General features: G+C 43.3%; 1 protein-coding gene and 1 long non-coding RNA gene across 4 annotated transcripts in view; one reads left to right on the top strand and one right to left on the bottom strand.

Annotated features, from left to right (window-relative positions):
• Window positions 1-25,606, bottom strand: part of CACNB3 (calcium voltage-gated channel auxiliary subunit beta 3) — a 223,442-nt gene that overhangs the window by 178,874 nt on the left and 18,962 nt on the right. The window contains exon 1 of one of the 2 annotated variants that reach the window (XM_056562248.1): window positions 24,603-24,780. The exons of the other annotated variant lie outside the window; for it this stretch is intronic. Coding sequence (XP_056418223.1) covers window positions 24,603-24,644 — 42 coding nt within the window. The 5' untranslated portion in view covers window positions 24,645-24,780. Of the gene's footprint in view, window positions 1-24,602; window positions 24,781-25,606 lie in introns of those variants that run through there. 2 annotated transcript variants of the gene reach the window in all.
• LOC130358684 (uncharacterized) overlaps window positions 1-25,606 on the top strand; it is a 125,667-nt gene that overhangs the window by 84,132 nt on the left and 15,929 nt on the right. For both annotated transcript variants that reach the window (XR_008889618.1, XR_008889617.1), the window contains exon 3: window positions 23,518-23,590. This is a non-coding gene — a long non-coding RNA (uncharacterized LOC130358684). The remainder of the gene's footprint in view (window positions 1-23,517; window positions 23,591-25,606) is intronic.

Raw genomic sequence — 25,606 nt, 5'->3', positions numbered from 1 at the left:
TCTGGATAGGGGATAAAAGCTTATATCTCGGAATATCCCTTTAATTTATTTTCTGTCTTTCCACGGTGCTCTTTGCTGAAACCTCTGTCCATGCCAGGAACTGTCCAGAGCAGGAACAATTTCCCTTAGAAAACCTCTCCTGCTCTGGAAAATTCCTGACATGGACAGAGGTGTCAGGAGAGAGCACTGTGGTCAGACAGAAAGGAAATTCAAAAAGAAAAGAACTTCCTCTGTATTATACAGCAGCTGATAAGTACTGAAAGAATTAAGATTTTGTAATTTACAAATCTGTTTAACTATTTAAAACATTTTTTTCCAGTGGAATACCCCTTTAAGTTTCACTGCACTCTAATGAGTTATCACCTATCCACAAGATAGGAATAACTTCTTCTGGAGCATACAGCAGCTGATAAGTACTGGAAGGATTAAGATTTTTTAATTGAAGTAATTTACAAGTCTGTTTAACTTTCTGTCACCAGTTGATTTATAAAAAAAAATATTTTCCACCAGAGTACCCCTTTAAAGAAATGGGACATGTAATACATTAACCCCACACCTGTTGAGCATCACTCCATGCTCGACAGGTGTCCAGAATGGTCGCCTGGAAAACACATGCAGACTTTTCGGACATTTGAATAATCCGCTAGGACCACTAGGAAATAAACGGCAATGCATTTCCAAGCTAAATCCACAAAATTTTGCTGTTTTTTTTTTGTGGACCCCAGAATTGGGATTTCCATGGCAGAAACACGTTTTTGTCGCGGAAATTCCACTATGTGAACAGTGCAGCAGAATTCCATTGAAATCAATAGGAATCTGCGGCAGCCGAATGTCCGTCCAGAATATTCCTGCGGAATTCCGCATGAACATTCCGCTGTGTGAACATACACTAAGGGTATGTTCACACGGGCGGATTTATTGGCGTGTTTCCCGCTGCGTATTTGAAAGGGGGCGGGCTCTTCTCCGCTGTCCACAGCAGATTTTCCACTGTGTAATTTCCGGTACAGAAAATCCGCCACAGACCCTACTGACTTCAATGGAGCTTGCGGCAGATTTTCCGCAGCAGAAATTACGCAGCAGAAAAACTGCTGCGGACAACCGCAAAGAGCCTGTCCCCTTTCAAATACGCAGTGGGAAACCCGCAAAAAAATCCGCCCGTGTGAACGTACCCTAAATATGTTTGGCAGGTGCTACTGGCCTTCTGTCTGGCTCTGTAGCTTGCCTGAAGCAGGGCTAAACATGAAAAAAGGCACCCGCCCAGTGCTCAGAACTACATGTCCCAGGCATTAGGTGATATGAATTCCACACCACTGTAGTGTTATTATTTGATAACTATGCATGTAAATATTTTGTGTGTTTTTTAGAGGGGACATATTTCTTGTGGCGTGTGCCCCTGATTATTTAAGACAATAGCAACAATCCTAGCATGCCACTCTACATGAATTGGCTGATTGTGATTGTATTGTTGTTACAATATTTTAGCATTTGGGGCCCCACTTTTAGTTATGCCCAGGGCCAAACCGGAAAAAATAAAGGCCAATTTTATGATCTGTGGCATTTCTGTTGCGGAATCCATCTGACGAAATGGACATCCGCCCAAAGAATAAACATGTTCATTCTTTGCGTGGAATTCATTGCCATCTTTGAGAAGATGTACGTCCGCACATCGCCTGACCAGTCCTAAAGCATACGGACATCTTAGAGGGGATTCCCCCCTTAGGACACCCCTTCTATGTGTGTGACCAATAAATGAAATATCCTGCGTAAATGTTCAGGGTGCAAATATCCCCATAATTTTCTTGTGTCCAAATGAAGGGCTTATTTCTGAACACATGCCATATGGTATAAATAAATATTGGACATTTCTCCTTGTCGTGCAGACATTAGCTGAAACCAGATCTAAAGTATAACTGTGGTGCGTTCCCTTGAAAGGATTAAGCAGATTTCCTTACATAGAAAAATGAAGGAGCCAAACACATGAAGTTAGGTTATTCCTGAAGCGATTTTATGAGGCAAATTCTGATTGCAAATCACAAATGTAAAAATTTCCAGTGACAACTTATTTGTATGAAGTATTGGCAGCAACAATACGATATAAAATGTAATTGAAGGCTGCCATAAATGACTGCTGTGCAGCTGCACAGTCGCGGAGCCAGTAAATTAAGCCGCTTATCAGTGACACCCATCACTATGAAGAGTATTTCCTTACATATTTCGTCTGCCTACATTAAAGGGGTACATTGAGCTTTTCTCATTTATTTAAATGGTTAGAGACAGGGGAGTCGCTATAGGGGGTGTAGAGGTAGCAGTTGCACCAGTGCCCTGGTGCCAAAGGGGGCCCCAAATCATATCTGCCCCATATAAGACCAGTATTATAATGGGGTCCTGTTGCAGATTTTGCATCAGGGTTCAGAAGCTACCAAAAAATAAAGGGAACACTAAGATAACATCAAATTTATCAAGTCATGGAGGTCGAGATATGGAGTCACACTCAAAATCTAAATGGAAAACCACATTACAGGCTGATCCAACTTTGATGCAATGTCCTTAAAACAAGTCAAAATTAGGCTCAGTAGTGTGTGTGGCCTCCATGTGCCCGGATGACCTCCCTACAATGCCTGGGCATGCTCCTGATGAAGTGGTGGATGGTCTCCTGAGGGGTGTCCCCCAGACCTGGACTAAAGCATCTGTCAACTCCTGGACAGTCTGTGGTGGATGGAGCAAGACATGATGTCCCAGATGTGCTCAAACTGATTCAGGTCTGGGAAACAGGCGGGCCAGTCCATAGCATCAATGCCTTCCTCTTGCATGAACTGCTGACACACTCCAGCCACATGAGGTCTAGCATTGTCTTGCATTAGGAGGAACCCAAGGCCAACCGCACCAGCATATGGTCTGACAAGGGGTCTGAGGATCTCATCTCCGTACCTAATGGCAGTCAGGCTACCTCTGGCAAGCACATGGAGGGCTGTGCTGCCTCCCAAATAAAAGCCACCCCGCACCATTATTGACCCACCGCCAAATCGGTCATGCTGGAGGATGTTGCAGGCAGCATAACATTCTCCACGGTGTCTCCAGACTCTGTCACATGTGCTCAGTGTGAACCTGCTTTCATCTGTGAAGAGCACAGGGTGCCAGTGGCGAATTTGCACAGTGTTGGATTGTAAGCACAACCCCCACCTGTGGATGTTGGGCCCTCCTACCACCCTCATGGAGTCTGTTTCTGACCATTTGAGTGGACACATGCATCTTTGTGACCTGCTGGAGGTCATTTTGCAGGGCTCTGGCAGTGTTCCTCCTTGCACAAAGGCAGAGGTAGCAGTCCTGCTGCTGGGTTGTTGTCCTCCTACAGCCTCCTCCATGTCTCCTGGTAGCACCTCCATGCTCTGGACAGTAGGCTGACAGATACAGCAAACCTTCTTGCCACAACTCGCATTAATGTGCCATCCTGGATGAACTGCCCTACCTGAGCCACTTGTGTGGGTTGTAGACTCAGTCTCATGATACCATTAGAGCGAAAGCACCGCCAGCATTTAAAAGTGACCAAAACATCAGCCAGGAAGCATCGGAACTGAGAAGTGGTCTGTGGTCACCATCTGAAGAACCACTCCTTTATTGGGGTTGTCTTGCTAATTGCCTTTGATTTCCACCTTTTTTCTGTTCCATTTGCACAACAGCATGTGAAATTGATTGTCAATCAGTGTTGCTTCCTGAGTGGACAAGTGTGATTGACTTGGAGTTACATTGTGTTGTTTAAGTGTTCCCTTTATTTTTTTTTAGCAGTGGATATAAAATATAATTAAATTAAAATATTTTAATAATATAATTTAAATATAAAGGAAAAATGTCATCCTGATCACCCACACTAAACCCAATACACTAAGTTATAGTGTGGGTGACCAGTACTCCAGAGTCCAGTTGTTCCTGTGGTATCGGCTGCAGAAGTTCCACTGCTATATTCAGTTAATTGCGCACTATAGACAGGGCCCCGCTGGCTGGCCACCCCTGCCTCTGTCTGTCTTTTTAAGCCCATTCACACTGCTGTTGTGACCCGGCAGGCAGCGGACGTCAGGAAAGGAGTAGTGCATGCAAAGTCTTTTTCTCCCAATAAAAAAAACAACAGCGCCCGATGGACCCCATAATGGTCAATGGAATCCATGGAGACCCGTTGTCGCCCATTGTGCCCCCTCCCAATAACGGACATTAAAGGCAAAAAGAAAGAGAGCCTAATGGCCATTTTTGGTCTGGGCACAACGGCAGTGTGAAAGTAGCCTTATATTACTGCTGTTGTGCCATGTTATGTGTGCTGCCATAGAATGTGTTAGCTGACTCAGTACTTTCCAGTGCTTGACTAACACAGCCCAACTTATGTGTTTTGCCATAGTGGAGGATCGGGCTGTAGAGAGCGCACCCCCCCCCCCCCCCAGGCACCAATGGTAGGGGGCGGGTGTGCGCAATTCAGCCAATGGGGCTGTGTTAGTCGAGCACCGGAAAGTGCTGAGTCAGCTAACACATTCTACAACAAAACACATAATATGGCACATCACCCGTCCCATCAATTTACATATTCATCTTCTGCGTCTCCATGTCCTAGTGAGGTGGAGTCACCGGTCACGCTCTGTATCTCAAGCACGTGCGCCAGCGGACTATACAGCTCTGTACTGTGTATTGCCATGTCCGGACAGTGTCAGGGCATGATGGGAGATGTTGGGAAACTTTGTTTACATCAGTGTTTCTCAGCCAGTGGCTGTCCGGGCACGCTGGGTGTTATAGTTTCACAACAGCTGGAGGCATCCTAGTTTTCATAATGCTTTGGATTACAGAACACTGAGGTAATGGATAACAGAAAAGTGATAACAGAACTTTAGAAATGTTTGCAAATGTATTAAAAAGGAAAAACTAGGTTTTGCATGGACATAAATATTCAGACCCTTACTATGACACTTGACATGTAGCTCTGGCTCCTCCCATTTCTCTTGATCATCTCTGAGATGCTTCTGTGGTGTGGGGTGAGGGTAATGTGCACTTAACCTTTTCGTGAAGCCAGGGCGTGGTGTGGCAGCTAAACATGTGAGGACATGGGGCAAGGAAGTCTGGGAAGGTGGGTAGGTGGGACGTGGCGGCATGCAGCCTATCAGCAGCCAGCCAGCCCAGTGATGTTACAGCCCTATATATTCAGCAGGCATTGCCGAAGACGGGCAGTTCCCATTTTGCTGAGAGAGCAGGGACTGTGTATCACCGTTACTGACAATACAGATCTTTACAGCGGCGAAACCATTCACCTCAAGCCCGCAGAGAGAGCAGACACTGTGTGGTCATTAATCAGTGTTCCTGACAATACAGATCAGCCAATTGAGCTCAGAATTGGGAGCAATCCCCATTCAAAGACTGCAAGCAACCATAGTGCAGGCAGGGACAGTTCAGAGAGAGAGAGAGTACGCTTTTTTCTGTTGCAACCATACTGGGGCGTATTAAAAGTGAAAGTGAAACATATATGCACTCCGCAGTTCTAAGTTTTTTCTGGTTACCTTACCTGCCTCCTCGGTGTCCGATCGACGAATGACTGCTCCGTGCCTGAGATCCAGGCAGGAGCAGTCAAGCGCCGATAACACTGATCACAGGCGTGTTAATACACGCCTGTGATCAGGATGAGAGATCAGTGTGTGCAGTGTTATAGGTCCCTATGGGAGCTATAACACTGCAAAAAAAAAAGTTAAAAAAAGTGTTAATAAAGGTCATTTAACCCCTTCCCTAATAAAAGTTTGAATCACCCCCCTTTTCCCATATAAAAAATAAAACCGTGTAAATAAAAATAAACATATGTGGTATCGCCGCGTGCGCAAATATCCGAACTATAAAAATATATCGTTAATTAAACCGCACAGTCAATGGCGTACGCGCAAAAAAATTCCAAAGTCCAAAAAAGCGTATTTTGGTCACTTTTTATACCATTAAAAAATGAATAAAAAGTGATCAAAAAGTCTGATCAAAACTAAAATCATACCGATAAAAACTTCAGATCACGGCGCAAAAAATGAGTCCTCATACCGCCGTGTACGTGGAAAAATAAAAAAGTTATAGGGGTCAGAAGATTACATTTTTAAATGTATAAATTTTCCTGCATGTAGTTATGATTTCTTCCAGAAGTGCGACAAAATCAAACCTATATAAGTAGGGTATCATTTTAACCGTATGGACCTACAGAATAATGATAAGGTGTAATTTTTACCAAAATATGCGCTGCGTAGAAACAGAAGCCCCCAAAACTACAAAATGGCGTTTTTTCTTCGACAATGATTTTTTCTTTCTGTTTCACCGTGAATTTTTGGGTAAAATGACTAATGTCACTACTAAGTAGAATTGGTGACGCAAAAAATAAGCCATAATATGGATTTTTAGGTGGAAAATTGAAAGGGTTATGAATTTTAAAAGGTAAGGAGTAAAAAACGAAAGTGCAAAAACTGAAAAACCCTGAGTCCTTAAGGGGTTAAAAGCAGTAAAAGACTTATGGACTAGTTTGTTACGCTTATTTCTGGTGCAACCGTACTGGGGCGTATTACTCTAGAAAAAGTGAAATATATACGCACTCTGCAGTTCTAATTTTTTTTTCTGGTTAAAGCTAATAGGGGGCAGTAAGTGTAAAAGACTTAAAGGGGTACTCCGGTGAAATTTTATTTATTTTTTTTAAATCAACTGGTGCCAGAAAGTTAAACAGATTTGTAAATTACTTCTATTAAAAAATCTTAATCCTTCCTGTACTTATTAGCTGCTGAATACTACAGCGGAAATTCTTTTCTTTTTGAAACACAGAACTGTCTGCTGACATCACGAGCACAGTGCTCTCTGCTGACATCTCTGTCCGTTTTATGAACTGTCCAGAACAGCATATGTTTGCTATGGGGATTTCTTTTTACCCTGGACAGTTCCTAAAAATGGACAGAGATGTCAGCAGAGAGCACTGTGCTCATGATGTAAGCAGACAGCTCTGTGTTTCAAACGGAAAAGAATTTCCACTGTAGTATTCAGAAGCTAATAAGTACAGGAAGGATTAAGATTTTTTAATGGAAGTAATTTACAAATCTGTTTAACTTTCTGGCACCAGTTGATTTAAAACAAAAAGTTTTTCACCAAAGTACCCCTTTAAGCACTAGATTGTTACGCTTTTTTCTGGTGCAACCGTACTGTGGCGTCTTACTCTAAAAAAAAAAGTGAAATATATACGCACTCCGCTGTTGTACATGTTTTTCTGTTTCAAGCGTATATAGCCTGTTAGTGTAAAAGCAGGGATCTATATACACACATTGGCCCTGATTTACTGAGTGGAGTTTCTTTGTGGGTTTTAATTCCCTACAATTTTTTTCCACGGTATTTAATAAGCTTTTCCTACATTTTTCACTTTTCCCTACATTTTACTTTTTTTTTTTTACACATGCTCTGATCTGTCTGGTTTTCCTCAGCTCAAATCCACCACATGTGGAAACCTTACTAAACATGTTGGGTTTTTGTGAAAATGTCGGGAACACGCCCTTTTTCGGTTACCTTGCCCCCTTTCCCCGACAGACATGCCCCTTTTTCAGGTTTTCTCAGTAAAATGGAGAGTTGGTCGGGTTTTTCAATTCTTGCGCAGACAGAATTCTCCCCTCAGTTGGCATGGCCCGGGAGCAATCCCTGTCCTCCAACTGCTTTTGTCCTATGCTGTTCCCTCACGCAGACAGGTATTGTATGCTGTGGAAAATATGTCAAGAAAAAGTCACAGTGGTAGGCACAAAGCCCCTGTATGGCAAACTCCACTATGAAACTGTCACAATGCAACAAGCAAAGACAGGTAAGCTCCTAAAGTGCAGGTGCAATAACTATGTGAAAACGAGTGCTGTACCAATATTGCATAGAAAGTCCATTGAAGCATGTCTTGCGCACGCGCAACAGCTGTCACCCATGCTGCTGATTCCGTTTGGCATCCTGGTCCGGCTGCACTACATGGGAGTTTGCACTTTAATAAAAAAAAGATTTTCTACTGTACTGGTGAGTGCTCCCATCTTCGTCTACACTTTGGATTGTATGCTGTGGGCTCAGCTCTACTATACAGCAAGGAAGATCAACTAGAGGACAGTCAGCAGCTACTGCCCAGCCGCCAAAATGTGCAGGAGACATCCGCTACTTCCTCCGCTAGGCAGGCAAGTAGTGATGAGGAGAGTGGTGTGGGAGGTGGTGTTGTGAGCATTCAGGCTCCTGAAACAGACACCGTTGAGGAACTTGAGGATGACATCAATGACTTGCAGACCAAACTCAATGATGATGAAGCCGATCGCACTTGGGAGCTGGGTGCAGAAGGGGCATCATCATCATCAGGAGAAGAGGGTGGCAGGTTGCCCATGAGGCAGCAGCTGAGCGAGCAAGCTGGTAGCATGGTTGGGAGTCAGCAGGGTGGCAGCAGTGGGAAGTCTGGAGCCAAACATGCCTGGGGTAGACCACCTGCTTCGGGGCAGCCTACCTGCCCAGAGTCCGCATCAGTAGATGTCAGCCAGTGCGGACTGTTGGGGGGAAAATCAGCTACCTGGAGGTGTGGCAGTTTTTGTCAAGCATCCGGAGAAGGTTAACATGGCCACATGCAAGGTATGTCGGCAGAAGGTGAAGCGTGGCCAGGGTCCCAATGTTGGCACCACGGCCCTGCGTCAACATATGCAGCGTCACCATAAAGTGGTCTGGGAGAACCGTGGCTCCGATGTGACTCCGATGAGGTGATCCAGCCTACTGAAGATAACGATGCATCACCCAGTGGCACACCGCTCCCTGTTTCAGCCAGCCAAGGTTCCACCACCTCAGCTGAAGGGAGTTTTCTGTCATTCCCATCTTCTTTTGGTCCAGATGCTCCTGCTCCTCCTACTTCTTGTCAGTCATTTCAGCAGCAGTCTATCATTGAAGCGATTTCTGAGAGACAGCAGTATGCAGCCACTCATTCAACTGCGCAGAAACTGAATGTGCTCCTCTCCAAAAGTGTTGCTCGTGAATATTCGCAATGCAAATTTCATTTGCGAATATCGTATATTCGCGAATTTGCGAATATTCGCGAATATAGCACTATATATTCGTAATTACGAATATTCGTTCTTTTATTTTATTTTTATTTTTTTCACAGTACACATCACAGTGATTACCCCTCTCTCTTCTTCCAGCTAGTGTGATGTAAAGAAGGCTCTAATACTACTGTAGACTGGCGTGCGAATTTTCGCATATGTGAAAATTTGTTTATGCTAATTTTCGCATATGCGAATTTTTGTTTATGCTAATTTTTGTATATGATAATTTTCGCATATGTTAATTTTCGCATAAGCGAATTTTCACATATGCGAAAATAAAACGAGAATATTACGAATATGCGAATTTAGCGAATATATGACGAATATTCGTCCATATATTCGCGAATATTCGCAATTTGGAATATGGCCTATGCCGCTCAACACTACTCTTCAAGTTGCTGGTGCTGCAGTCCTTCCCTTTTCAAGTGGTGCTCTTTTCAAAGAACTGATGGCTTGTGCCGAGCCGAGGTGGAGAGTCCCAAGCCATCATTTTTTTATTGAAAAAAGCAGTACCAGCCCTGCACAAATATGTAGAACAGAAGGTGGGCCAGTCCTTGAGCCTGTTGGTGTGTACCAAAGTGCATGGCAGCACCGACGTGTGGAGCTGTAACTACGGTCAGGGACAATAAATGTCCTTTACGGCCCACTGGGTGAATGTGGTTCCTGCACAGCCACACCAGCAACTTGGCTAGGTCAAGCCGCTTCCGTCTCCATGCTCTCACCCCATTGGTCCTGCGACAATGTCCGACTCTGCCTCCTCATTCTCCACCATGTCCTCAGCCTCCACTGCACGGACAAGTCTCAGTACCCCTTCAGCATACCAAGTGTGCAGGGCACGACGGTGTCACGCTGTTCTTCACCTGGTTTGCCTTGACGAACGGAGTCACACAGGGGAGGAACTGCTCAAAGGGATTTGTCAAGAAATCAAATCATGGCTTACTCCCCGAAAACTGGAAATGGGAACCATGGTGACCGACAACGGGAAGAACATCTTGTCTGCGCTGTGTCAAGGAAGCCTTAGCCATGCACACTGCACGGCACACTTGTTCAATCTGGTTGCCAAACGGTTCCTTAAGTCTTCCACCCATCTGCAAGATATCCTAAAAATGGCCAGGAAACTTTACATGCACTTCATCCACTCGTACACCGCAAAGCACACCCTTCTTGAGCTGCAGCGTCAGAATGGCATCCCCCCAACATAGTCTGATATGTGATGTTTTCACCTGTTGAAATTGCATCCTCCATATGTTGGACCGACTATACGAACAGAGAAAGGCCATCAGCGATTACTTGATTATCCAAGCGGATAGGGGTACTCCCCTGTGTAACTTTGATGTAAACCTATGGCAGCTCATACGTGACACCTGCAGTTTGCTCAGGGCCTTTGAGGAAGCCACATTATTTATGTAATCGCAAGGATTACAGGATGAACGGCGGCATTCCACTGCTTCATTTCCTACAACAGATGGTGGAATCAATGGCTGGTCAGAGCACTGGAGACATGGCGCATACATCTCACGGCCACATGAGCCTTGTGGGGGCTCAATTGGAAGAGGAGAAGGAGGGGGACAGTGGAGCACTGGCAATGTGTAGGGAAATGGATGGTTTTTATACTCAGCTGACAGGGGAGGAGGAGCAGGAGCAGCCAGAGGAGCTACAGGGTGAGGAGGAAGAAAAGACAGAGGAACTAGACACACTGTGGCAGTATGCAGTGGAGATGGATCCCCTTGCAGAAATGTCATGAAGCATGCTCACTTGCTTGCGTATTGACTGCCAAATTGTCACCATTCAGCAGCGGGATGACTTCTGGTTCTCCGCCTTATTGGACCCTCACTACCGGCATAAAATTGGGGCCTTTTTTACACCCACTGAGAGGGAGGACAAACTGACCTACTACAGAGACATCCTACTTAGTCAGTTGGCCAATGTTTATCTGCGCCATCGTCCATCCTCTCGCAGATCTGACTGGGGGAGCCCTCCGCGCTCACGTTCCACTGCCATTGTTGCTGAGGGGGGGGGAAGGGTGGCAGGAGCAGTACCAGCTCCATCAGCAGCAGCCTGAGTCTACATTTGCTGATGAGTAGCTTTCTTCATTCTTCAGCAGCAGGTAGACCTTGAGCAGGACCTGAACCAGCAGGTGGTGGCATACTTGGACATGACCCTGCCAACCCGCATTGAAGATCTGCTGGACTTCTGGGAAGCCAAACTGGATTTGTGGCCGCAACTAGCAGAGTTTGCCCTGGAAAATCTGTCCTGCCCGGCCAGCAGTGTGGCATCAGAGCGGGTGTTTAGTGCGGCGGGGGCCATAATAACCCCAAGGAGAACTCGCCTGTTCACCAAAAATGTGGAGAGACTGACCTTTGTCAAGATGAATCAGGCATGGATAAACCAGGATTTCCACCCACCAATGCCTGATGCGTCAGACTAGATTATCCATGGTGCCACACCAACACTTTGACAAAAGAGACCGGTTTCTTCTGCCTACCTGCCTCCCTCCTGATGCCACACATCTGATGCCAAGTGCTCCTTCTTTCACCCAACTTCATCAGCTGGTACTGGTATTGCCAGCCACTGCCCCACTCTGTCAATGGGTCACTTTCAGGACTCTTGATGGTGCTGCTTCCACCTCCAGGCTCTGTCATTGTGCTGCCATATGATCTCCTTATGCTGCTGCTGCCACCTCCAGGCTCTGTCATTGTGCCGCCCTATGGTCTCCTCATGCTGCTGCCACCTCCAGGCTCTGTCATTGTGCTGCCATATGGTCTCTTCAAGCTGCTGCCTCCTCCAGGCTCTGTCATTGTGCTGCCCTATGGTCTCGTCATGCTGTTGCCACCTCCAGGCTCTGTCATTGTGCCACCTAATGGTCTTGTCTTGCTACTGCCACATCCAGACTCTGTCATTGTGCTGCTCTGCGGCAGTGATTCTAATAGTGATGCCTTTAATCTACATGTCATACTGAATAACAGTATTATTTCACTACTCCTTACGTGTGTTACGGCAAGGCAAAGCGTTTTACACCTCTTTGAGGCTCTCTGTAGCCCAGAAATAGACATTTTTTATAGAAATTCGCCATGAATAAATTTGGATCAAACCAATATTTTTCTGTAAATTCTGCAAATCGGCAGAATCAGATTTTTTAAAAATTTGCCCATCTCTACTTAGCGGCTTGCTGGGACTTATAGTTGATTGTGCTGTGTATGACTGATATGCTGGATGGCAACCCACGCTTGATTTTAGTGACTTGGACCTGACTGACTTGAATTGAATCCCCAAGACTTGAGTGCTTACTGCTAGGCTTGACTTTCACCTGGGTACTTTGCTTATTCTTTAGCAGATGTGTGGTTGCAGGATTAGACTTGAGGTCTCCTCAGAATCCCCTCACAGACTCACTTCAGACTTCTCCAAACTGTACCTAAGCAAAATCTGAACTCTGAACTCCTACCACACTATAACGGAAAAAAAAAATAATTGTGAGACAAAATTGAAAAAAAAAAACGCTGTTTTGTAAATTTTGGGGGCTTCCGTTTCTACGTAGTACATTTTTCGGTAAAAATGACACCTTATCTTTATTCTGTAGGTCCATACAATTAAAATTATACCCTACTTATATAGGTTTGATTTTGTCGTACTTCTGGAAAAAATCATAACTACATGCAGAAAAATTAATACTTTTAAAATTGTCATCTTCTGACCCCTATAACTTTTTTATTTTTGCTCGTATGGGGCGGTATGAGGGCTCATTTTTTGCGATGTGATCTGAAGTTTTTAGCGGTACCATTTTTGCATTGATAGGACTTATTGACTTTTTATTCATTTTTTCATGATATAAAAAGTGACCAAAAATGCACTATTTTGGACTTTGGAATTTTTTTGCGCGTACGCCATTGACCGTGCAGTTTAATTAACCATATATTTTTATAATTCGGACATTTCCACACGCGGCGATATATACCATATATGTTTATTTTTATTTTTATTTACACTGTGTTTTTTTTTTTATGGGAAAAGGGGGGTGATTCAAACTTTTTATAGAGAAGGGATTAAATGATCTTTATTCACTTTTTTTTCCCACTTTTTTTTTGCAGTGTTATAGCTCCCATAGGGACCTATAACACTGCACACACTGATCTTTCACATTGATCACTGGTTTCTCATAGGAAACCAGTGATCCATGATTCTGCCGCTTGACTCCTCATGCCTGGATCTCAGGCACTGAGCAGTCATTCGGCGATCGGACAGCGAGGAGGCAGGTAGGGACCCTCCTGCTGTCCTGTAAGCTGTTCGGGATAAACGCGGCGAAATCGCAGCATCCCTAACAGTCCACTGAGCTAACCGGCATACTTTCACTTTAGACGCGGCGTTCAACTTTGAACACCGCGTCTAAAGGGTTAATAGCGCGCGGCACCGCGATCAATGCTGCGCGCTATTAGCCACGGGTCCCTGCCGGGCCCGACCCACTATGTGGCCCCGCGTTATAGATCGGGAGCGGACACATGTGTCCTTAAGGGGTTAAGGTTCATTTGAAGATACAGTTTTTCATCATTTTGTTAAAGACCACTTTTGTTACTGCTGTATTTCTGTTTGTGTATTTTGCATCAGGGTTTTGCATTTGTAAGTAGGTTTGGAGCCCGATGAAGCACTACACAGCGTGAAACAATTGTTGCTCCTCCACCTGTATGTCTTCCCCTTGCCTCATGCCCGCACCTTGTCTATTCTGTTCCTATTGTGTGATGTGATCCCTATGTCGGAATAAACCACTTTTTGTAAGACTTCAAACTGGGTGAGTGCTCCATTATTCCAAATCTCTTTGAAATATTTTTGCACTATGTGAACTGCCTTTAATTAATGTGAGCACCACCTGAAGTCATTCACACACAAGCCATACAGCCATTCACTAGGACCTTTGCTGCCATCAAATAGGTCCGATATTATATGAACTGTGCTTAACGACAGACAGTGGTGCCGGTGTCAGCTCTCTATATACAAATTCATTAAAATTTTTATCTTTATGCAAAAAAAAAAAGTTAAAAGCCAAACAGTGCAAAAACAGACTTCAATGCCATCAATGACTGAGAGACTAAGGGCGCAGTCGCACCTCAAACATGTAGGCATTAAAGTCTGTTTTTGCACTGTTTTGCTGTTTGGCTTTTAAGATTTTTGGAAATAAAGATTACAATGAATTTACCTCGCTGGATCATCCCCATCTGTGATATGGGAGGTTACTACCTACAGGGGGCGCTATGTACTACTTACAAGGAGCTAATGCCTACAGGTGGGGGCTATACTTACTACCTACAGGGAAGCTACTGCCTTCAGGGTGGGGGGCTCTACTTACAGAGGGGTACTGCCAACGGGGGGCTATACTGCTAAACTTACTGCTTATTTGGGGGGCTACTTACCTCCTACAGGGGGACTACTGCCTACAAGGCGGTGAGCTATATTTAGTACTTACAGGGGAGGGGCGCTACTTACTGCCAACAGGGGAGCTACTGCCTACAGGGGGGTGGGGGGCTATATATTTTTTAAATTAATAGTGGATCCTGCATGTCACCTAGTTAGAGTGCTGCTGGAACCTTGTTTTTGTATAATTTGTATTTGACACAGCAGCGTTCACCTGGTATTAGGGAGTTGTGCTGGCAATTTTGCAGTTATTATTTTTTTTTTGCTATGCAAGTTAAGGGGAGTGGCACCTTCTTTTGCTGTGCACCCCTCCGTGTTCACAGGAGGTTTTTTTAATTGATAGTGGATCCTGCATGTCACCCAGTCAGAGGCCATATGCCCAGCAGAGGTGAGTAGAATGAGCATGTTAGGGTCCCATCCGAAGCGAGGCCACCTCCACGTGGCGGAGGGGGACAGATTTTGATCAAAAAGTGTGCTAAAAGCTTCCCTTTTTTGACCAATAGTGTTGCCGCAACCTTCTTTATGTATACCAGGCTATACTTACTACCTACAGGCACTAACCCCACTGGGGGGAGGCAACTACCTACACGGGTGAGGGGGGGGGGGGCTATTCACAATGTTCAGGGGCCTTTCCTATATAAAAAAAAAAAATATATATATATATATATATATCCTTTTCCGTTATATACCCTATTAGTCCCAACTCTGATTAACTTTTGGCCCAAAGCCACACACATGAACAAAATGGTCTGCTTAGTCTGAAATGTCCAGCCCTGTTTGTAAGCCAAACCCCTTCTGTGTTTTGGATACACCTCTTCTGTGTTTTGGACACACCCCTTCTGTGTTTTGGATACACCTCTTCTGTGTTTTGGACACACCTCTTCTGTGTTTTGGACACACTACCATGTGAAATTGTCCTGAAGTGTTTTTAATGGAGTATTTAAGTATTTAAGTGTTGTTGATGGTGTTTTAGTTAATTGTTCTATGTTTTGTACATGCATATTTCTGGCATGGGAAAGCTAAATGACAACCATTCTATCGATTTCTTTCCTAAACTAGCATACAAAAATATTTTAGTGTACGTTGCCTAGAAAAATCCCCGAATGAGTCATAGTCAGAAGTCCCAATGTTACAGCAAAACAAACAAACAACTGCTCGCTTACATAGGGAATACCGTATACAATCCATCTGTCCGGATTTGCATGAACTATTTTTGTTGCCTCAGGGATACATTTGCAGTTGGTGATGCCCTGGGCACTGAAACTAAATTTGCCATCTTTCAAGCATCTTACATGTATACTCAAAAACCTTGACTTCTGTAATTTTAAAAATAATAAAAGGAGGATTAACCAATGTATTAAATTAATATATTTTATTAAGCCTTAAACTGAGCTGCCATAGTCTACTGGGTATATACAATATATTATCAGTGGGTGTTCTCAGGGACTAGCAGTTGTTACAGGGCTAAGAGGGAACCTCAACCTCTGGTTTACAGATGGTTAACATGAAATTTTACCTATGAACAATTTTGTTAAAAATCTGTAGACATTGTCCTATTTGTAGTCTATAGATTACTATAAATTGGGGGAGAAAATGTTCCCAGCTGAAGGATGCATTCAGACACATTGAATTTTCTGCAGATTAGAAGTTGCAGACCTGCAAGGCAATTCTTAAGTATTTTTGATTAGTATGTCAATAAAGTGATTGCCTTGTAAAATCTGCAATTGCAGATTCCCAACGTCAAATCCGCAGATGATCTGATGTGTATGAATGCATCCTAAAACATTAAGCCTGGCTTATTCACAGGATCAATGTACATGTACCACCATCTCATCTCCACAGTTGGTCTCCTCTGCCAATGGCCACTTTGGCTTACAAAAGAGGGGAGGAGAAGCATGGACAATGTTTCCTTGTGGTTTCACAAGTTCTAGACTGGCCACACACTGACCAGACACAGACAACCATGCATGCTTGCAGTTGTGCTCAGTGTGCAGTGTACTTACCTTGCAGTTGACCCCTATGCTGTATGGGGCTGTAACTATGTAATAAGCTGAAATTACAACTGGCACAACTGGAACTAAGTTTGTACTAGGGCTCAGGAGCCTTATATTACACCTCTGGTGAGGTGCTTGATGAGGTAGTATACTATTAATGCGAGGCACAGGGAGTTAATCATCAAGTCAATTTGGTCTTTATTGCCAAACAGCTTTTCTTTTTACTTTTTTCCATTGTTGCATTCCAAGGTACATCATTTTTTTTATGTATTAAAGGCTTGTTTTTTGCAGAACAACTTTTTAATTTTAATACCAGAATTTTAGAATGAATATATCTTATAACTAATTATTACTTTTATTAACTAGTTTTTCAGAGTGATGGGTGGAAAAAATTCAATTGAGTCTCAACTTTGGCAAAATAGAAACAATTGTGTATTTATACGTGGTTTTTCAAGAGGTGGGGAGTAGTGCAAACCTGAGCTTGCCCCAAACCACTGGACAATCCCCCCTAAACTGTGGCCCCCAACTAGGCATCGGTCCCTATACTTACTAAGTGCATGGTCATCAGGGAGGTCAGACAGGCCAAGTCATCAACTCACAGACATGCCAGGAACCAAATCAAATGCCATAGAGAAAAAGCAGGAATACACCAGAGAGTCAAAAACCAGTAGGGCAATGTAGTGCAAAATTAAAACAAGAATCAGAACAGGCAAGGGTCAAACCAGGATGTATGTTAATTCAAAAATCAGCAAGTAGAAAAAAAGTTCAGGCACAAACAGTCTCCCCTTTGGTACATTAACAGGACACACACATCTTGACTCCTCCTTTGCTCAGAAGCCAGATCAGGGTTCACTGCAGATTCCACAATGCCAATTCTAAATGTCACAATTCCTCACTGTGGAGGAAATCTTCCTAAGGAAAAGTCCACAGGATTGAAGGTGTGTTTGGAAAGGGGCACCTTGAGGCAATACTGCACCTATTCCCAGCTATGAAGCATCCATCTCAACTACACATGGCTTAGATTAATCATTTTGGACTAGAACAGGAGCTTCACTAAAACACCTTTTTTTAGGAGCTTCAAATGCCAAAATTGCCTCAGGCTGTCAATGGAGAATGCCCATCCTGTTTCTTGTCATTTCTGTTGGAAGCTTAGCAACGACCGAGAAATTCTTAATACATTTTCTATAATAATTGTTAAGCAGAAAAAGCGCTGTAGGGCTTTAGGAGAGGAAGGATGGACCTAATCCACCACCTCTTGGACCTTGGCAGGATCCATGCTGATACCTTGGGTAGAAAAGATGTACCCAAATAAAGATAACTTCCTGTCACCAAGAAACATTTATCCAGTTTTATGAACAAAGTATTTTCACCAAGAATTTGCAAAAGTGATGTTACACATGAGAGGCCTAGTCATAAGAGAAAGTAAGAATATAATCTAGATACACCATCAACAATTTACACAGACAATTCAAAAAAATTACTTAAAAACTGTTTGTGCACTACTAAGCCCATGCTTAGTAATGTGGCCCCTTACTAAGGGTACGGGGCATCAGGGAGCTCAGAAAGGCCACATCAGCAACTCACGGACACGTCAGAGACAAAAATTAGAGCACAGAATAAGCAAGGGTTAAATTAGGGGAGTAAATGAAGTCCAAATTAGCAGACAGAAAACAAGTTCAGGTAGTGAGGCAATGGCCAGGATCCAAGAAAAGGTACATTGGTTACTGGGGGAAACCACCATCATATAGACATCCGGGAATAGAAGTTGCCGTTTAAATCTCCTGCCAGTGGAAGGTGTGAGCACCGGCGATGCTGCTGATTGACCTGGCACTCCCGTCTTTTCATTGGCTAAGCTAGCCCTGATGGCTGCATCTACGCTGCCAGTTGCCGAGGTAGCACAGAATCTGGGCCAGGAAATTTTATCACTCGTGGATTTCAAGAACGTGTTTTTATTTTTCTCTTTATTTTTTTTTATATAGTTATTTTTTATTTCTTACTAGCTGAGTACTCGGCGTTGCCCGATTTTTCCTTCCTAATCCTTGTTGGGGAGGAAAATAAACAAAGGAAGCTTTTGACTTCATATCCCGTCCTCATATATTGTTGTCATAGCCCAACCCCATATCCCGTCCTCCTACCCCGACCTCCTATCCCGTCCTCCTATCCTGTCCTCCTATCTCGGCCTCCTATCCCGACCTCCTATCCCATCCTCCTATCTTGACCACCTATCGCTACCGCGTAATCCCTACCTTCTATCTCAACCTCCTATCTCGACCTCCTATCTCGACCTCCTATCTCGACCTCCAATCTCGACCTCCAATCTCGACCTCCAATCCCGACCTCCAATCCCGACCTCCAATCCCGACCTCCAATCCCGACCTCCAATCCCGACCTCCAATCCCGACCTCCAATCCCGACCTCCTATCCCGATCTCCTATCCTGACCTCCTATCCTGTCCTCCTATCTCGACCTCCTTTTCCGACCTCCTATCCCGACCTCCTATCCCGACCTCCTATCCCGACCTCCTATCCCGACCTCATATCCCGTCGTCCTATCTCGACCTCCTATTGAAATATCTCCAGCCGTACGGAAGTTATGTTGGAACATACATTTCCCATTGATTTGCATGGGACTTTAAATAAAAACCTCGCCCCTGGCAAATGGGGTTGAGTAAGGGTTAAATCACCTATCCTATGTTTGTTGACATATAAGTAACATGTGTGCCAAGTTTCATGTTAATATCTTTAGCCGTTTAGGACGTGATACTGGAACACACACACACATACATACACACATACATACACACATACACACACACACACACACACATTGGCCCTCATTTACTATTGCAAACCCGACATGTTTTGTCGGGTTGTGCGCCAGATTCTGTCGCATTGCGGCAGAAATTCTGTCTGTGCCAGATTGTGCACCAGAATTTGCGCCAGAATTGGAAAAACCTGACTAACTCTCCATTTTGCTGAGAAAACTGAATGCGAGGGGCGTTGTCGCCGGGGAAAGGGGGCGCGGTCTCCAAAAGGGGCATTTCCCGACATTTTCACAAAAACCCAACATATTTACTAAGGTTTCCACATAAAATGTGGTGGATTTTGAGCTGAGGAAAACCAGACAGATCAGAGCATGTGTAAAAAAAGAAAAAAAGGAAAGTGTAGGGAAAAGTGGAAAATGTAGGGAAACCTTAGTAAATACCGTGGAAAATAAATTGTAGGGAATTAAAACCCACAAAGAAACCTACACAACACTCTTAGTAAATGAGGGCCATTGAGTTTTATATATATAGATTTATTAAGATTTTTATCACAAGTTACAAATGGAATGTATGCATTCAACTTGCAAAAAACAACATATGTATTGCAAGACATATAAAGACAAACCAAAAAGAGAAAAAAACAGAAAAGAACTGTAGGACTGTGTGAGGGCTCTTTTTTTAGCTGGAAAACCATTACTTTTAACTGGTAGCATTTTCAGGTACATATAACCACTTTTTTTGGGAGGTGGTTTAGCAAAACACAACAATTTTGGCATTTTAAACAGTTTTAAAATTTAAAGGAAAACTGTCAGCCAGTTCACCCACACTAAACCCAATATAATGGTGTGTGTGAACTGGAGTCCACAAAGCGTTCTCTTACTTTAGTGTGTGCCCTGGCTGCTGAGTCCTCCCCCACTAAAGTTCCGTCTGTTGTCTCTGCAGTAGCGCTTTGAAGGCGGTCCCCCGGCATCCATATCTCTTTGGATAAGGAGGAAGGGGTCTTAGCCCACCCCCGTGGTTTGCATATTCATTTTCTTCAACTCCACGTCCTAGTGACGTGGAGTCACATGCCTCCGGAGCGCAGTGCTCTGTCTGCAGAGCGCATGTGCCTGAAGTTTTTATGCAGCTCTCACGTCCTGATGAGATGAGAGATGAGCATCCCGAGAGCGCTCGGCGCAGTGTAACTGCGCATGCGCCGGTTCCTCACTACTCCTGACTTCTGTAGCGAGGGCCCAGCGCATGCACAGTTACACTGCGGAGAGAGCTCTCCAGACGCTCAGCTCTCATGTCATCAGGACGTGAGAGCTGCATAAAAACTTCAGGCACATGCGCGCTGCAGACAGAGCTCTGCGTTCCAGGGGCATGTGACTCCACATCACTAGGAAGTGGAGTTGAAGAAAATGAATATGTAAACCACGGCGGCGGGCTTAGGCCCCTTCTTCCAGGACCCAAAGAGATATGGACCCCGGGGGGGGGGAACCAACTTCAAAACACTACTGCAGAGAGGACAAACTGAACTTTAGCGGGGGAGAACTCAGCGGCCAGGGCACACACTAAAGTAAGTGAACTCTTTATGGACTCCAGTTCACCCACACTATCACCCAGTTTATTGGGTTTAGTGTGGGTGAACTGGCTGACAGTTTTCCTTTAAGATAAATGAGGGGATCGTTTTAAAGTTTGGGTTTGTTACAGACGTGTTAATACCAAATATGTGTTGTCGTCTTTTATTTTTTAATATTTTCATTTATGTTTATTTGGGGATTTATTATATTTAAATAAACCTTATGTTTTTTACTTTATATTTCTCCTACAGGGGGACTTTGACAAGTGATTTGCTGATCACTTCTATAATATAATGCACTACTATTGTACTGCAGTGTATTACACCTGACTGGGTCATGCTGGAGGCCAGGCTGAGTAGGCACACATGGCAGACCTGGCACCGGGGGTTCTGATGGGGTGACAGATACCACAGAAACCCCTTATATGCCATTTGACCACTGCAGTATTATAGGTTTCTCCATTCGTGGCAGTTAGCACGGTAGCCTGGCTGGCATAAGCCTGGCTGCCATGATACCCAGCATGAGAGACCCATGCCAGGTGGTTACCTGCTTGTCGTATAAACCTGTACAATTTCATTGGTCACTAAAGGGTGAATTTAATAACAAGTAACCACATCATGTACCTCACATTAGTAAATGTGTTTACATGTAATATTGATGTGCAGTTAAAACTGAATGTGATGCAATAATTAGTCACATGATTTATACAAGTGAAGAACATTTATTTTACATTTTTACCTGTAAAATTCACCCAACCAATGACTTCATAGAAAACTGCAGAAGAAAACATGTTATCAACAGTGTTTTTTGGAACATTGCTCAGCTTCCTAACCATTCTATTCTTTACATAGGTAGAAGTGCCAAAGGTAGGACTCATACCTATGAGATATTTATGACATATCCTATCCATTTATACAGATTTAGCCTTTTGTCACTCTTATGGCTTCAAAGATTATTGACTTGTAAGCATTTCATGGCTACACCAATAATATACGTAGTTCATAAGTTATGATGAAAGGACATGGTGGTAATTCATTTAATCAATGAATATAGCCATTGCCTCTCATGAAAAGCTTTAAAGGATGCATATTTGTGTCACTAAATTGGTAAACTTCAAATGATCAACATTTAATGTTCAAATGTTCTATACCAGGTACAACCACAACCACTATCATTGACAGCCATGTAAAACATGTTAAATATAGTTTCTCGAGTGCTGGATTGCAAAGATAGGTACACTTTAGTACAACAGAAATGCCCCATTGATAATGCCATGTGACTGCCACATCATTATGGTAATGACATCATGTCATCAATGATTGATACATTAGATCATGTGACATTGATATACATAGGAAGTGCCATTTAGCAAGGAAGAGGTTGGTAAGTGAGAGTCTCTATTCCAGCTGTTCCACAGAACCAATTCCTAGAACAGCTATAATAAGAACTGAATAAACTAATAAATAACACAAAAAAAAATAGTTGTGTTGCAGTTAAAGGGGTACTCTGGCGCTTAGACATCTTATCCCCTATCCAAAGGATAGGGGATAAGATGCCTGATCGCGGGGGTCCCGCCGCTGGGGACCCCTGTGATCTTGCACGCCGCACCCCGTTAAAATCAGTCCCCGGAGCGTGTTCGCTCCGGGTCTGATTACTGTCGATCACGGGGCCGGAGCGTTGTGACGTCAAGGCTCCACCCTGTGTGACATCATGCTCCGCTCCGCTTGCATTGAGGGGGGCGGAGCATGATGTCACACAGGGTGGAGGTTTGACGTCACAACGCTCCGGCTCCGTGATCGACAGTAATCAGACCCGGAGCGAACACGCTCTGGGGACTGATTTTAACGGGTTGCGGCGTGCAAGATCACGGGAGTCCCCAGCGGCGGGACCCCCGTAATCAGGCATCTTATCCCCTATCCTTTGGATAGGGGATAAGATGTCTAAGTGCCGGAGTACCCCTTTACATTTTTACATTGATGTAAATGGCATATATTCTAATTTAAAATTCTTGCTAATTCGGTAGATTGGTAAGATGGTCGATTTCAAAACTTAGTAGAATTATTTCAGATCTTATGAATGTCCTATGATGTGCAGTAACCACAGTAGCTTACCTAAAAATACTTTTCCAATAAATTGGTAACCCTAGAGTACCAATGGATGGTGTGAAGGGAATTGATTTGACTGCCCTTGTGAGGTCATGAGGATTTTGTCTGGTAAAGAAAAATTGTAACAAAAAAAATGCCCTGGAGTGTTTGTTTTTGCCTTTCTCTGCAAGATCTTAGGGAGGTTAAACTTGATGGATGTGTCGCTTTTATAACATTTGCAAGTGTGAAATCATTGTCCAGTCACAAAGGTGATTCTCCTTGGATCAATAGAGTTTTGGTTCTGTTCGGTAGGTTTTGACATTTTCTCATCCTACATTACAGTAGAAAATTTCACCCATGCCACGGTGGTGCCCACAACCTAGATACCATCAAGGCACTTTCTTTTTTACGATCAACGAATCGCGGTATAGACATCAGTAGCCATATTTACAAGATTTACCAGTACTACTAATATTAAACTACTATAACATGTAACTAACAAGTATGAGTTACTTAAGCTCCCAATTAGAAACCGTGTCAAACCCATACGTAGTATAATGATTTTGCACCTATGGCCTTGTAATTCTAGTTGGCAGATTATGATAACAAAATAGATAAATTTGTGTTTTCATTTAGCAGCGACACATTTCCAGTTATCAGCTGAGCAAGACGCCATGATGCTGGTCTGCTGTCATATCAATGGAAGAAGGTAAAGGAAAGTGTAAATATCAGACATTAAAAAGGCAGCTGGTGGACCATGAAAGATGGCATGTTAATTATATAGCACCCAAAATCCTCCGGCTGATCATCTGCCCATCATCAAAGCTAATAAATTAACCATTTACCAGATAAGGCCATCCCCCAGCATTGCTCTGTACTGTTTCAGTCCCTGCTCTTCCAGAGTCAGTTATGCCTGATTATTTTTCCATATCTCTCCCTGTCAATCCTTACTAGTAAACCCAGTTAATTTGGTCTTATCTGTCCCTCACCATTATCGTTTATGTGTGTTTTCCCTTATCTACAGTATGCATAGATCATTATACAATGAAACCTCTTTGAGAAGACAACCCGAAATTGCACTGAAAAGTTGTCTTCTATGGGGGTGGTCTTCTCAAAGAAAATGGCCACAGTGCATCATGTATGGTGAACTGAAAATCTGTCACACAAAATACGGTCTTGATAAAGGTGTGGTCTTCTCAAAGAGGTGGTCTTTTGGAAAGGTTTCATATATATATATAGTGCATTACTGTGGATATGTCATACATCTGAGAGCTTTATACTTCATATACCCGGAACAGCATCATTATAACCTCAGTAGCGTTCATGACACAAAGAGTTGCTTTACATTTCACATCCCGCTAGATACAATTTACTTGTTTCCATTTTCTTCCGATGCTCCTACATTAATGTGAACCCCCATCAAGGTTACTAAGCAAAGCTAATGATCTGTTTGCTGAGGGTAATGTTTCCATACGGAATGCTTTTTCTGAATACTCTTTTATTTTAGCCTTTCCTAGACATTGTTTACCCTGTCTTGTTGAATTTTCCTTTATTAAGCTCAAGATGGAAAAACCTTTTTTTTTAAAAGCACAATGCATGATATGGCTCAGTGCACATCCCGAAAAGAGATCTGTGTACCACAGATAGATTCCCCTTTTAGCCCCCACACACATCAACCCCAACCTTCCCTTCAAGGCAGTGAAGAAAAAGCAAATGGTTACCTCATTCAGAAGAAATGTGGCACTGGAATCAGAAAAAGACATAGAAGGGGCATAGATAGCCCAAAGCTGCACTCTCAAATTCTCTCTTTACAGAGGGAGACTTTCATCCTCTGTTGATCTGCCTCGCTGTGTACATAGCATTCCGTCTCTCTTTCCATCACCCAGACCCTCTCCTTCCCTCCCTCTCTTCCATTTACTCCTCCTTCCATTTCTTTCTCATTTCAGGTCCACCTCTCGTTGATACAATGTGGTTGAAATGATAGATCTATGGATGTCTAAGCGCCAAATAATTGTATTAACGTCTTATGGCAACAAGCAGAAAAGCCTTTCCCTCTACAGCCAGATACATAAAATAGATTGTGCTGCTTTTATTCTTACTCTACAAAAGCACAGCCCCTGGCATAGAGTATTATTATTTTTTATTTTTTTTGCTCCGCATGTGATGCCACTCTCAGAGACTAGTGGTTTAGTTGCTGGAGGCGCTACTGAATCTTCCATTCACAAGGCAATGAATCACATGCAATTTTTGTTCCATTGAACTAAATGTATGTATTATTACTAGCCTTTACATGAGGAAAAGCATACACCGTGTGCACAATTATTAGGCAAGGGAGGATTTTGGCCATATTATCATTTTATGCATATTTTCCAACTCCAAGCTTTATTAACTTAAATGCTTATTGGATTTAAACATATCAGGTGCTGTGAAATGAGGCAGGGTGCGGCCTAAGGAGATGAACACCCTATATTAAAGTGTGCATAATTATTGGGACAAAAAAAAAAGATTTAACTCACTCTAAAAAGCCAAAAATTGTAAAAAGTCTTTCAGAGGGATGCAGAACTCTTGAAATTGCCATGATATTGTGGGCATGATCACAGAAGCATCAAACGTTTTGTTGCAAATAGTTAATGGTATCGCAAGAAATATGTTGATAAACAAAAGAGATACAAAGTAACAGCCAAACATTTACAAAGAATCAAATGGGAACCTACCAGAAACCCAT

The sequence above is a fragment of the Hyla sarda genome, chromosome 2 (genome assembly GCF_029499605.1).
Source record: "Hyla sarda isolate aHylSar1 chromosome 2, aHylSar1.hap1, whole genome shotgun sequence".
Taxonomy (NCBI): domain Eukaryota; kingdom Metazoa; phylum Chordata; class Amphibia; order Anura; family Hylidae; genus Hyla; species Hyla sarda.
This window is presented reverse-complemented; position numbering and strand designations above follow the sequence as displayed.